The 13,262-nt window shown below is 37.9% G+C and overlaps 2 protein-coding genes across 5 annotated transcripts; both read left to right on the forward strand.

The window, feature by feature from the left end:
* Positions 1 to 465: 465 nt before the first annotated feature.
* LOC143875977 (putative LRR receptor-like serine/threonine-protein kinase At1g14390) lies at positions 466 to 6,586 on the forward strand. Of its 4 annotated transcripts, none has more exons than XR_013250248.1 (7): positions 466 to 2,678; positions 2,965 to 3,098; positions 4,791 to 5,034; positions 5,123 to 5,331; positions 5,486 to 5,535; positions 5,672 to 5,848; positions 6,237 to 6,338. XR_013250248.1 is itself a non-coding variant. In XM_077377554.1 (7 exons), the coding sequence occupies exons 1-6, from the start codon at positions 1,454 to 1,456 to the stop codon at positions 5,845 to 5,847; spliced, it is 1,908 nt and encodes a 635-aa protein (XP_077233669.1). In that variant the 5' UTR covers positions 467 to 1,453; the 3' UTR covers position 5,848; positions 6,237 to 6,374. The 4 variants fall into 4 exon arrangements, 2 of the variants coding, with proteins under 2 accessions (XP_077233669.1, XP_077233668.1); XM_077377554.1 differs by having other exon boundaries at positions 467 to 2,678; positions 5,802 to 5,848; positions 6,237 to 6,374; XM_077377553.1 differs by having other exon boundaries at positions 468 to 2,678; positions 5,737 to 5,848; positions 6,237 to 6,586.
* Positions 6,587 to 9,977: 3,391 nt separating this feature from the next.
* On the forward strand, positions 9,978 to 13,061 carry LOC143875916 (uncharacterized). The gene is made up of 5 exons (XM_077377495.1): positions 9,978 to 11,055; positions 11,112 to 11,240; positions 11,327 to 11,745; positions 11,848 to 12,453; positions 12,633 to 13,061. Exons 1-5 carry the CDS (start codon positions 9,978 to 9,980, stop codon positions 13,059 to 13,061), a joined length of 2,661 nt encoding a protein of 886 aa, XP_077233610.1.
* The last annotated feature ends 201 nt before the right edge of the window (positions 13,062 to 13,262 follow it).

Raw genomic sequence — 13,262 nt, forward strand, 5'->3', positions numbered from 1 at the left:
ATCATCCTATGAAGTTAGTCCTACAGTATTTTTTTTGAAAAATAATGGACTTCTTGCCCGCAGAATATAAAACCCCCCCTACTTTGCACCATGTTTTGATACGGTGCGTCCTAAAAATTTCCCTCAAACACAGGAATAGGGTGGGGCACACTAAGTATACCAGTGCTCACTATCTCAACCCAAATCCATACATAGAGTCAGGCCCACCATCTTACACCATGTATTCGTTGTGTGGGTCCGACCACCCAAATTCATATTCATGTATAAGGTGGGGCCTACCATTTTACACCTTGCTTTGATAAGGTGGGTCCCACCATTTTAATGGAATGATAAATACAGTAGTTGGACCTGTTGGGTTGATTTGGATCTTAATGGAAGGAAGGAATCTAAAGATGTAGACTTGCTGAAATCCATGCCCTCTTGTCTGCCCACGAGCGCTAATTAAAACACCGAAATAGGGTCAGATCTTAGCTCACTTCCCAACGCTCCTTCTCACACTACGCACGTGCCGCCGACACGTGCACTTTCTTACAGGACTTTTAGCCTATCATTTGCCCCTCTGTTTCTACAGAAAGCTCTTCTCTTCCTTCCTCTGCTCTGCACTGCTCTACTTCTCTTCTGTTCCTTTCACTGCCATTCTAGACCACTTCTCTTCTTCTCAACTCATCTTCTTTACACCCACTTCAAATTATCTTACACCAATCTTTTGAAGCTCTTATTTTTAACATTGATTGCTGAAATGTTTGGACTTTAAAAAAAAAAAAATCTTTTCTCTTTCTATTTCTCTAACTCCTGACACATCTGGGTTTGTTTATCTTTAAATCCTTCAATTTTAACTCTTTTTTTTTCTGGGTTTTTTTTTGTTATCAGTACTTAAAATTCAAAACCCATTTGCAAGGACTTTCATCTTCTAGTAAATGATTTCTCCATCTGGGAAAGAACACTGAAACTCATACTCACTCCACACCCAAAACCATTTTGCATTGTTCTTCACTTTCAGATCAAAATTTTAGGTAAAATGGGAAAAAAATTTCATTGTCTTTCTTAGTCTGTGGATTTTACACTCCATTTTGCACCAAATTTCAGCTTTGTTTGTTTTCTTGGGTTTCAGTCCCTTCACAATTAATTTCCATAAATGGAGAGGACTGAGATTTAGACTCAATTCTGTGACTAGTTTCAAGTCTTTTAGTTTCTAGTAATAGAAAAATTGGAGTCCTTGTTTACTTGCTTCTTTCTTATATTGCTGAATTTTCATTTATGTGATGTAGGACATTTTTTGTTGTTTCTTTAGATTTCTTATTTTCCTTTTGGTTTAATTCTTAGTTCTATTTGCATTAGGATTATTTACAGATAGTAAAAGTTATGTATAAATTAGGAGTCTAAATCGCCGCATTAGAATGTAAATATTTTTATCTGTGTTCTTTCTACATTTACCAATCTTTTCTTCCCAACCATGGAAAACACACATAGTTTTACCTTCCTAACTATTCTCATTTTCTTTGTTCTTCCATTCTCTTTTGCTCAATTGCTTCCCTCTGAAACCATGGCCTTGTTCCGATTTCAACGCATTTTGGAGTACCCATCTGTTCTCAATGGCTGGAACAGGTGGACTAATTTCTGTTACATTCCTCCTTCTCAGTCTCTTAAAATAGTCTGCTCGGGAAACCATGTAATTGAATTAACTGTCATAGGAAACAAAGGATCCCCTTATCCTAGTAAAGTCTTTTCCATCTCTTCTCAAACTCTATCTTCGAATTTTTCGATCGGCTCCCTTTTCACCACTCTTTCTAAGTTGTCAAGCTTGAAGGTACTGTCACTTGTGTCATTGGGTTTGTGGGGGCCTTTACCTGCAAAAATCAATCGATTTTCGTCTCTTCAAGTACTGAATATAAGTTCAAATTTTATTTATGGGAAAATCCCATTGCAAATTTATTCATTGACCAGCATTCAGAGTTTTATTTTTCATGATAATTTGTTCAACGGAAGTGTTCCTGATCTTAGTAGCTTAACAGTTCTTGAAGAATTGGACTTGGGTTGCAATATCCTCGGACCGGAGTTTCCCTCATTGGGGAATAAGCTTGTCAGTTTAGTATTGAGAAACAATTCTTTCCACTCAAGTATTAATTCTGAACTTCAGTCCTTTGATCAGCTCCAAAGATTAGATATCTCTTTCAATCAACTTGTGGGGCCAATCCCATCTCTTTTGTTCTCTTTACCTTCAATTCAGTACTTGGATTTGGCTGGTAATAAATTGAGTGGAGCTCTTCCAATGGATACATCTTGCAGAAATGGACTCAATTTTGTGGATCTCTCTCATAATCTTTTGATTGGAGGTTTGCCTCCCTGCGTCTGTTCTAATTCTTCAGACCGAATTGTGTTGTATTCATGGAATTGTTTGTCTTCTGGGGATTCAAAGTATCAACATTCAAACTCATTTTGCCATGTAGAAGTTTTGGCTGCAGTTATGCCAAGTAAACAGAAGGAAACATCAAAAACCAAGTTAGGCCTCTTACTTGGAATTGTTGGGGGGATTGTGGGATCTTTGGTAGCATGTATGATGTTAATATGGGTGATAGTTAAGAGCTTGGGGAAAAAGAATGAAGGGAACTCTAGATCCCAGAAATCTGTCATAGAAAAAACGTCAGTTCGGATATCCCCAAGACTGGGTACTGAATCTAGTAAGCTGTTCTTTCTCTTCCACCATTATTCATTGCTATCTGTCTATAGAATGACCATGAATGATTTTTCTTTCACTTTACCATCGTTGAAAATTTCAGTAGAAATGTACCCAAGTTTTCCAGACTAGCGTCTATGGTTTAAGGGCCTAATCTTTCTGAATTTCTTTTGTAATGTTTCTGCTTGGTAGTGTATATAGACTTTTGTAAATGGATTCTTGCATGGAGCTCTCAATGTTTCTTTGATAGGAATGATTAAAATTTGTGAAGCCAATTTTATCTATGACAGGGCATATGTCTCAGGCAATGAGGCTCGGAGCACTTGGGCTCCCACCATATCATGCTTTTACTCTGGAGGAACTCGAAGAAGCAACAAATAACTTCGAGCCGTCGAATTTAATGGGGGAAGGATCTCAGGGTCAGGTATGACAGTGAATCTATTTCAGATGGAAAATATCGGCTACTACTCATAATAACAATCTTATATATTTGTTCTTAAAATGCTCGGGGACAAATGATCATGTAATTAAATGTTTCAGTATAATGTTGACTTTGTCATCCTAACCACTGCATTGATTAATGAAGGCAACAGAATAGGTAGATCATTTACGAAATGTTAATAAACTCTAAAGAAAGGATAAGGGGATAGTGTTGTATTTTCCTTCTTCTATCTAGAGCTGAATAGACTACCCAAGTTGTGGCTCTAACCATGACACAAGAGTGAATGTTTCCAACGTATGTGCCTGTGAGCATTGAAACAAAACTGACTGTAGAAAATAGATGACAGATTTTTAAGATCTGGTAGACCTCAATGAGTCCTGTTTATTTGCTCTGTTTCCACCATAATTTGCCAATAACCGTTTAACTGTTGATTTTTGGACTGTGCCTGTTGTGTCACTTAAACTCTTTTGAATACTAATTATTTTGTTCATGTGTTCGACACAAAAATCCCCTCAAGTTTCAGTCTATTAAGTGGTAAGTAGTGAATTTCATATAAAGTTATCCTCCTTATCAGTTCTCCATTCCCTTAGCAGCCTAACTCCCAAGTTATGAATGGATCAAGAGCAATGAAGAAATGTTTTTGGGTGTCTACAGTGTAAATCTGTCTGAAAGATTCCAAATAGCTAAGCTGGTTTCCGAATATTTTATTTTCTCAAAATTTAAACAAGTAATCACACGCACTCATGGTAAAGATCTCAAAGTAATAAAGGTTCTTTGAAAACATTATAGGCCTAATTCAGTCGGTAATAGTGTTCAACTCTATCGAAAAACATTTATTTTCACTTGTATGATTTGTTATTGTCAGATCATTTTGAGTTTTCACACTTTTATAATTTCATGTAGTGAAAAGTTGGATCCTTAAAAATGCATCAATGCTCTGTTTTATATCTCCACAATCAGTAGTTGATTGGATTTACTTTTTCTACGTTTGAAACTTCACTTGGTCAATCATTGACTTGCACAAGTCAACTTGATTTCAGATCTACCGAGTCAGTAAAACTCGTTGATCCACCCGATGCAATCAGCTTGCTGGCTAAATCATTGACTGCCTGATTCAACCCACTTTTGCTTTGGGTTGACTTCTTGACCAACGATGAGATTTTAAGCACTACCATATCTCTCTCTATATGGTGTCTTTCAATCACTAGTTATACCAAGTGAATTTTCTACGTACATAAGTCAAATTTGCGTAGTTATACTTATAGCTCCTGAACTAAAGTATCTCAAGAGGACAGTAAATTACAGTTTTCTTGTAATGTCTATGTCATTAGAGTTTCCAACATGGGCATCCTAATAAGGACAAAAGATTTGGACTGTTCTATTTAATGTCCCAGAAATGAGGATAATATTCCCATTTTCATATTTTGCAGTAACCTTTCCTGATTATGGTGTGTCTTACTGGGCCAATATAGAATATTTGAAAAACTGGAAGTTATTATTCTTTTCTGACATTGGGTGATGATCCATCATCATATCTCCATGAATTTGATAGAATTCTGTAAATTGATATGGTTAGAACATCATCTCTACTAGACACAGACTGCTTCACTTTCATTCTTTCAATGTTGACATCTGAATAATTTCACATCGTCTTGGTTTCTTTTGTAATTTTAGCTGTACAAAGGCTGGCTCAGTGACGGATCACTGGTCGTGGTGAGGTGTCTGAAACTAAAGCAAAGGCATGCTCTTAAAATCTTAAAACAGCAAATGGAAGTAATTTCAAAGCTCAGACATCGCCATTTGGTCAGCATTCTTGGACACTGCTTTGTCACTTATGAGGAATCCCCTAATGCCACTGATACCATCTTTCTTGTCTTCGAATACGTTTCAAATGGGACACTGAGGAGTCATCTTACTGGTAAGGGGAATAACCATTATCCTATTGCTTTTCAGCCATTAATATCTGAAATATCATAGGATTTCAATTCTTATAATTTATTTGGCAGAACGGCGAAAGCAAGAGATGCTGAAATGGCCACAAAGATTAGCTGCTGCTACGGGAATTGCAAGAGGAATCCAATTCCTGCATACAAGAATTGTGCCTGGTGTTTTAAGAAATAATTTTAATATAAAGAATATTTTGTTGGACGAAAATCTCACAGCAAAAATTAGTGATTATAAGCTTCCAAGACCATTTATCAATAAGATCACTATGGTGAGCTCCACCTAGAGTGAATAGTTCAGGTTTTATGTTTTGTTAATATGAAGTATCCACATTTACTTAATACACCCCTAATTTTATTGATCTTTTTTTTTTGTTTGAACCAAAAGGTCTCAATTTCAGCTAATTTTCATCTTTAATAATGTAGGTCGGTTCTGAAAGCCCTTTCAATGGAGCAGAACTTGACGATCTCGACAAGTAAACAACCACCTTTTTGATATAATGCTTATAGCTGGAGTGTGTCTTATATAAAACCCAAATCAAAATTAAGTGTAGTTTGATCATCGTCAGCCTAAAAAGCGTTTATATTTCTTACATGTGGGAGTGTATATAGTGAGGACCACCAAGCATGTTACTGTGAATTGAGTTCGAATTGGTTTTTACTTTCTTTATCTGCAGTACTGGACATGGTGATAAAGAAGATGTTTATCAGCTGGGAGTTATTCTACTAGAAATTATTACAGGAAATCCCATCACATCTCAGACAGAATTGGATGTCTTGAAACTTAAGGTAAACAACCCATTCCTCAATTTTACTATTAATGCATTTAGAGAGAGAAATTGAAACCTTTTTTTACTATTTCTAAGCTATTAATCAGCTATTTCTAAAACATATTTCTAGTTTTTAAAAAACATGGAAATCTCTTCAGAAAAGATTCAAGTGTTTGGATTATTCAAAAAACAAAAAAAAATTCCTTTAATAACTGGAGAAAGAAGGTTTTGTTAGTATGTTAAGGAAATGAATTCCTTATATTAGGAAATTTTGAACCCATGATTGCGAGTTGTGACACGCCATTAGACATCAAGATTGAATCATGAATAGATTTTTAGTTCATAATAGTATGTTGAAATTTTAGTAATTTTTTTATAGTTTATATATGTTTTTTTGTGGTTCACAGCTAGAGAGAGGCCTAGCAGAAGGCCCGAAAAAACTGAGGGGGGAAACTGATCCTTCCATTAGAGGTACTTTTGCCTATGAGTCCTTAAAAACTGCAGTTGAGATCACCATAAACTGTCTATCTGAAGATATTGGTGAGCGTCCATCAATAGAAGATGTTCTCTGGAACTTGCAGTATTCAGCTCAAGTTCAAGATGGATGGACGAACAGCGAGAACCTCAGTACACATTCATAGAGATTAATGTATCCTTCATTTTGTATTTATTTTTATCACTTGGTGGTGTTTCAAAAATCCGGATCATGGTACTTGTTTGTATATTTCTACCCATCCTAATCTCTTATGGTTCTTTCTATTTTTTATGACAGTGATTGATAATGAAGGGAGGATACGTTAAATGAGCAGGGGGAATAAGATGTCTTATAAAACGAGAAAATCCTGAAATAATCCCGAGAATTTAAGAAATATCACGATATTTTCATTTTTATAATTCATTGTGAAAATAGCATGATAATTTAATGATATTTTTTATTTTATACTTTTTCTTAAATTATACATTTTTATTTAGCCTACTGATGATATTTGTTAGAAAATTAATCAATCTTAAGCGGAAAAAGATCGTTACCTCTGCCATGATGATCAAATTGAAGGTGCAAATGATGCACATTATCTGAACGTTGAATCATCTCCTTGACGAACTTAGTTTTGATGTAGCCTTCAGATCTATCCAAAGCCTTATGCTTAAATCAATGTGAATCCCAAGTAGGACAACCACGAAACAGGGGGTGGGAGTTGGTTGGCTATTAAAATTTTAAGCTCTTTAAACGTTGATCTTTAATCCTAACCCTTTTGCTTATTAATCTTTAGTTGAGTGGTTAGCCAAGTAGAATGAAAATATAAACACGATAAGCATAACTAAGAGAAGAAAAGAAGATATGGGAAAGAGAAATGTACACCGATCATTTATAGTGATTCAGCCTTCAAACCATGGCATACTCCACTCTTCTCAAGTTTTGCTCATCGAGGCAATCTACTATTGCTATCCTCCCTAGTAGGCCGGATGCGAGCCCATACAAGCTTGAAGCTTCAAGGGGTTTAATATTGGTGCCCTTCCACCTTTACAATGAGAATTAATGAAGAAGAGAAAGATCTTGCTTTGCCTCATTTTAGGGGCTGATTGCACGATGAAGAATGATGAAGAAATCTCTCACAATAGAATACAAGTTGAGTATAATCCAATCTCTCAAATGTTTTAGCCAAATCAAGACACAAGAGATGGAGACAGTAGTTTTAAATCCAAAATAGGTTTGCAGATGTTTAATCAATGCTTAAGAGTGTTGGTGAGTCATTAGAATTGAAATAAATGCAAATGGATGTGTATTTATAATGTACCAACAAAAACTAGCCGTTTTACGGCTCTAACGGCTCTGGCGATAGACCTCTCGGTCGACCGCCCAACTAGCCGTTGGGCTATTTTAAAAAGCTAGTTTATTGGGCATGGTCGACCACGGGGTCTCGGTCAACCAATCTTGGTCCACTGGACGGGGTTCGGTAGACCGCCCGATAGACTGTTCCTTTTATTTTTTGCAATTTGTTGGCTCGCAATCGACTGAGGATCAAGGACTTTCCAATTTTTTGTTCAAAACCATTTTTATGAATTTTGAAGTTTGGGGACTTGGTTTTAAAATCATTTTTAAAACATTTTTGTAATATTTTTAGTGCGACTTAACCTTGGAAAATATTAAGAGACAGGATATACATTCTAAGTTGAAAGTTCACTCTCTTAAACATGTCTTCCACTTGATTTTCTTCTTGATGCTTGCTTGCTTGAAACCGACTTCAATTGAGCTTGTCTCTTGGATATCTTCCAAGGATGAGTGTCTTCCATTTAGGTCTAGATCTGTGACATTGTTTATGGTTTATCCTCACGCTTTGAAGGATGTGCAGTGCTAGATGAGATATATCCACTGTAAACCGTCTTACGCACATACGCTTCAAGGCAACTCATTAGTCCCTAAAACTAACCAATTTGGGTTTGTTAACCATCAAAACATAGGTGATTAGTTGAACCCTTGGGCTAACACAATGGAATAACTGGTTGTTCATGGTAGATCCAGGATGCGCCAGAGAAAACAAAGCCCTAACAACCTTTGATTACAGTTAAGTGTTCTTTCTTACATTAAGCAAACACATCTTTAAAAGGTTAGGGATAAATCAGTTTCCTAATTACTCTGAAACTCCTCTTCACTTTGGGATCTTACTGAGAATTATTGTAAAACCCGACCCCACTTTGGGTCGGTGAAGTAGGGTATCTTACACAATCAAAGGGCATGCTGTGTTTCTTTAGAAATTTGATAGTTTAATGGGTTCAATTCTCCAACAGTCCTATTCCCCTCATTGATGGATTTTCAATGGCGAAGACACCTGTAGCTTCCATCCTTAGAGAATTGTCATTTCCCTAATTTTCCCAATAAGGAAGTATTCGGAATGTCCCCTAATAAATTAATTTTATAGTCATATGCCAATGCCACCATACAACCCTTTAAATTGTAAGCGTAATATATATATATATATATATATATATATATATATATATATATATATATATATATAGAGAGAGAGAGAGAGAGAGAGAGAGAGAGAGAGCGAGAAGGGTTTCTGCTAACTTTAGCAGCTAGCTTAGCTGCTAACGTTATCGTAAAACAGCAGCTAGCTTAGCTGCTAACGTTAGCGTAAAACAAGGGTGGGCCACATTGTTGGGCTGATCCGAAGCATTCATTTGAAAGGCGCCATCATGGATGGGGTGTGTACCAACTCATTGGATCATCATAGGATGTCCATTTGTGGGGGTGAAAATGGACAGAGACTGTTTGTCCACTAATCTGCCCATTTTTTCACCCCACAAATGGACAACCTAAGATGATCCAATGGAGTTGATTTCTTGTGGACACCCTATCCATGAAAGGGCCTTCCAAATGAATGCTTTGGATCCCCCCAACAATTTGGGCCCACCTTGTTTTACGCTAACGTTAGCAGGAACCCTTTCCTCACATATATATATATATATATATATATATATATATATATATATATAGAGAGAGAGAGAGAGAGAAGCTTAATACGAACTGTCTTATTTTTTAGTGTTCATGCGACTAGTGTAGCAAACTTTTAGGTATGCCACACTATTCAGGGACCATTTTACACAAAAAAAATGATTACTCTAAAAGAAGTTTAAAAATAATGCCTTGTATTATAATTTTGGGCAAGGTCTATGGTCGGTTGAACAAATGAATGGGTTAGATCACTTAGATAGGTGGGCCCCATCGCATAAAGTGAGGTGTAAATGGTGGGCTGTGCTCTATGCATGATTTGGATGGTGAATGGTGGGGCCACATCTCATAGATTTATGAGGGTTTTTGAATACGTATTCCATTTTGGGCTAAGCTAAGTTAGAAACTAGATACTTCAACTAGGTAATTATTAATCTGCTAGGTATAATTATTAAGCTGCTCTCTTACTGATCTGAAATCTGTTGGTCAAGTTTTATCTTGGCATAATAGTTCCAGGGTGGATAACATTAAACTGAGAAGACTTGATCGTGCTCTTGTAAATGTTGATTGGCTCTCTGATTTCCCGCATTCTTTTGCTCATTATAAGAACTCTGGTCTCTCTGATCATGCTCCTATCATTGTGAACCTTTCTCCTACTCAGGGATCAGGTAGTAAGCCTTTCAAGTTCCATAATATGTGGTTGTCTGATACCTCCCTCTATGAAGTTGTGGAAAGAAGCTGGGCTGCTAGACTCAAAGGTAACCCCATTTTTCGGATTTGTAAAAAGCTCCAGGGTGCCAAATTGGCTATAAGAGATTGGAACAAGAATTTTTTTGATAGGATTGATATTAAAGCTCTGTTGGTTCGTCAAAATCTCAGTGATGCTCAGGATAGAATAGCCAGGGATCCTTGCAATGTTGGCCTCCGAAGTGAAGAGAAGACTATTCAGGCGGAAAATATTGTTCTTTCCACGCATGAAGAGCAGTTGTACCATCAGAAATCTCGTGTTAGCTGGCTGAATTTGGGGAACTCTAACACTTCTTTTTTCCATTCCGCCATCTCTATGCGGAGAAATCAGAATGCTATTTCTGTTATTGAGGACCATAATGGTGAGATTTGTACTGACCCTAGATCGGTTGAGGAGGTTTTAGTTAATCACTTTTGTGCTCTGCTGAACCACTCTCTGACTTCGAATGGGGTAATTCCTGAACCTACTCATTGTTTATCTAAAGAAGATGCTGATATGCTCATTTCTCCTGTCTCTTCTGCTGAAATCAAAGATGTGGTTTTCCATTGTGATGGCAACCGGGCTCCTGAGCCTAATGGTTTCAACGGGGCCTTTTTTAAAACATTTTGGTATTTGGTTGGTATTGATGTGATTGAGGCCATTCAGTATTGCTTCAGCTCAGGTAACATCCTTCCTGTCCTGAACACTACTTTTTTTTCTCTCATCCCTAAATGTAATGGGGCCTGTAAACCGGACCAGCTTAGACCCATTTGTTTGTGTAATTTTGTTTACAAGGTTATTACTAAATTGATGGCCAACCGGCTCTCTAAAGTCATGAATAGTACCATTAGTCCTAATCAGCCTGCCTTCATCAAGGACAGACTTATTCAGGATAATGTGCTTCTCACCCATGAATTGTGCCATAATTTCCATAGAGACAATGGAGTTAAAGCTATGTGTATCAAATTGGATCTTCGGAAGGCTTATGATGACGTTATTCATGATTCCCTCATTCAATTCATGACTAAGGTTGGGTTCTCTCAGAGTTGGTGTAACTGGGTTCTTCAATGTATATCCTCTGGTTTTTTTTTTCTGTGCTAGTCAATGCCTCTCCGAAGGGGTTCTTTCCTTCCTCTAATGGGCTCCGACAAGGGGACCCTCTTTCCTCCCTTCTGTTTTGCTTAGTTAAGGAGATGTTATCCTGTTCACTTAACAGCGCTCTGGCCTTGGGTAAATTTAAAACCCCATTTTTCAAAGGGAATCTGTCTATTTCCCACCTTATGTACGCTGATGATGTTATGATTTTTCTACTCCAGATGTAGAATCTGTTGATGGGATCTTAGATTGCCTTAAGTCTTTCAGAGATATTTCTGGGTTGGAGGCTAATGTTCTGAAAAGTGAGGTTTTTATTACTGGTATCCATGACCATCTCAGGCAAGTTATTTGTTCCAAGCTCAATATTGATGAAGGTCGCCTTCCCATCAGATACTTGGGCCTCCCATTTATCACCTCCAGATTGACTAACCAAGACTGTCAGCCGCTGCTGAGTAAGATCCGGAAACGACTTGCTATGTGGGGTAATAAAATGTTGTCTAGAGCGGGCCGTTTGGAACTTATTAAGTCAGTGCTCTCTTCTTTCCAAGTGTACTGGTCTGGAACCTATAACATCCCTGCGACTATTCTTCAAGACATTGAAAAGATTTTTCGGAATTTTTTCTGGGCTGGCAAAGATCAGGTGAAAAAATATCATTAGATCTCCTGGGATCTTATTTGCCGTCCAAAAGAAGAGGGAGGTGCTGGAATTCGTAGGCTAGGTGACATTAATAAAGTTGCTCAGGTTAAGCTTCTTTGGCACATCGTTAATAACAGGAAATCATTGTGGGTTAACTGGTTTAAACTTAAATATCTCAAGAAGAAGAATTTCTGGGAAAGGCCTATGCCTTCGAAACCTCCTTGGAGGGTTAGAAGTATTTTTAACTACAGGGAATTTGCTAGTTCTCAAGTTTGTTATGTCATTGGGCATGGGAAGGGGATCAATTTTTCGACTCAACCCTGGCATCCGAATGGTCCTATATGTAAGCAAACTTCTGAAGGAGTGTTCTTCAATCAGATGAATCAGGCTACCATTGCGGGAATGCATGAAGATGGGAGCTGGGACCAGATAATCAGCTTTCCTAATTTGTCCCAACTCAGGGGCATTATCAGTACGGGGATTTTCCTGAAAGATTCTGAAGACCAGGTCATTTGGAAAGCTTCTCCTGATGGGAAGTTCTCCCTCAAATCGGCTTGGGACCAAATTAGAACTCGGTATTCTCGGCCGGCTTGGGCTAAGACTATTTGGGCCAATGGGCACATCCCGAGACATAGTCTCATTGCTTGGCAGGCTCTCAATAATCGGCTCTACACCAGGGACAGGCTTGGGTTCCTCGGTGTTAATAGGGAGGTCAACTGCTTACTGTGTCATGTTGGAGTAGAGTCTGTTGATCATCTTTTTTTCCTATGCTCTTTCTCGGCCTGGATTTGGAAATCTATCCTTTCGAGGTGTGGTCATAGGGGAGAGCCTCAAAAATCGGTTTTAGTTGAAGAACACTGGATCGTAACAAAATCGATGGGATTGGTCAGGTGGCGACTATTATAAGAGTTGGATTCTGCTCTGCTATCTATAAGATTTGGGAAGAAAGGAATAAGAAATATCATGGGACTCAGCCTCGGCATAAGCAACAAATCCTTCATTCTATCTTCTCCATTATCACTTCGAGGCTCTCTTTTCTCCAGCTTGAAAATCCCAGGACTCAAAGCAATATAAAAATCACTGAATTCTTTGGTTTAGGGTGTTTCCAAGCTAGTAAAGATGTTCAGTATTGTTCTTGGCATAAGCCCCCCATTCAGTTTTTCAAGCTGAATACCGATGCGGCCATCCATGGTGATAATGCTGGGTTGGGTGGGCTTATTCGTGACTCGTCGGGGAAGGAGGTTGCTGCTTGTTCTGTCAGGTTACCTGCTGAAGAAATTCATGTGCTGGAAAATGAAGGCTATCCTTCTGGGGGCTAGACTTGCAGCGGAAAAGGGTCTCACTTATACTTTGATTGAATCCGATTGTCTAACTGCTGTGAATGTCATCAATGATGATTGAACCTGTCCCTGGTAGGCCATCCCGGTTCTTGCTGATATTCGGGATGCTCTTTTATGTCTGACTAACTGGAAGTTATCCCATGTGTGGAGGGAAGCTAACACTGCTGCTAATTTTCTCTC

The sequence above is a fragment of the Tasmannia lanceolata genome, unplaced genomic scaffold (assembly GCF_043159265.1).
Source record: "Tasmannia lanceolata isolate RefF3 unplaced genomic scaffold, GAP_Taslan_0.1 ptg000004l, whole genome shotgun sequence".
Classification (NCBI taxonomy): Eukaryota; Viridiplantae; Streptophyta; class Magnoliopsida; order Canellales; family Winteraceae; genus Tasmannia; species Tasmannia lanceolata.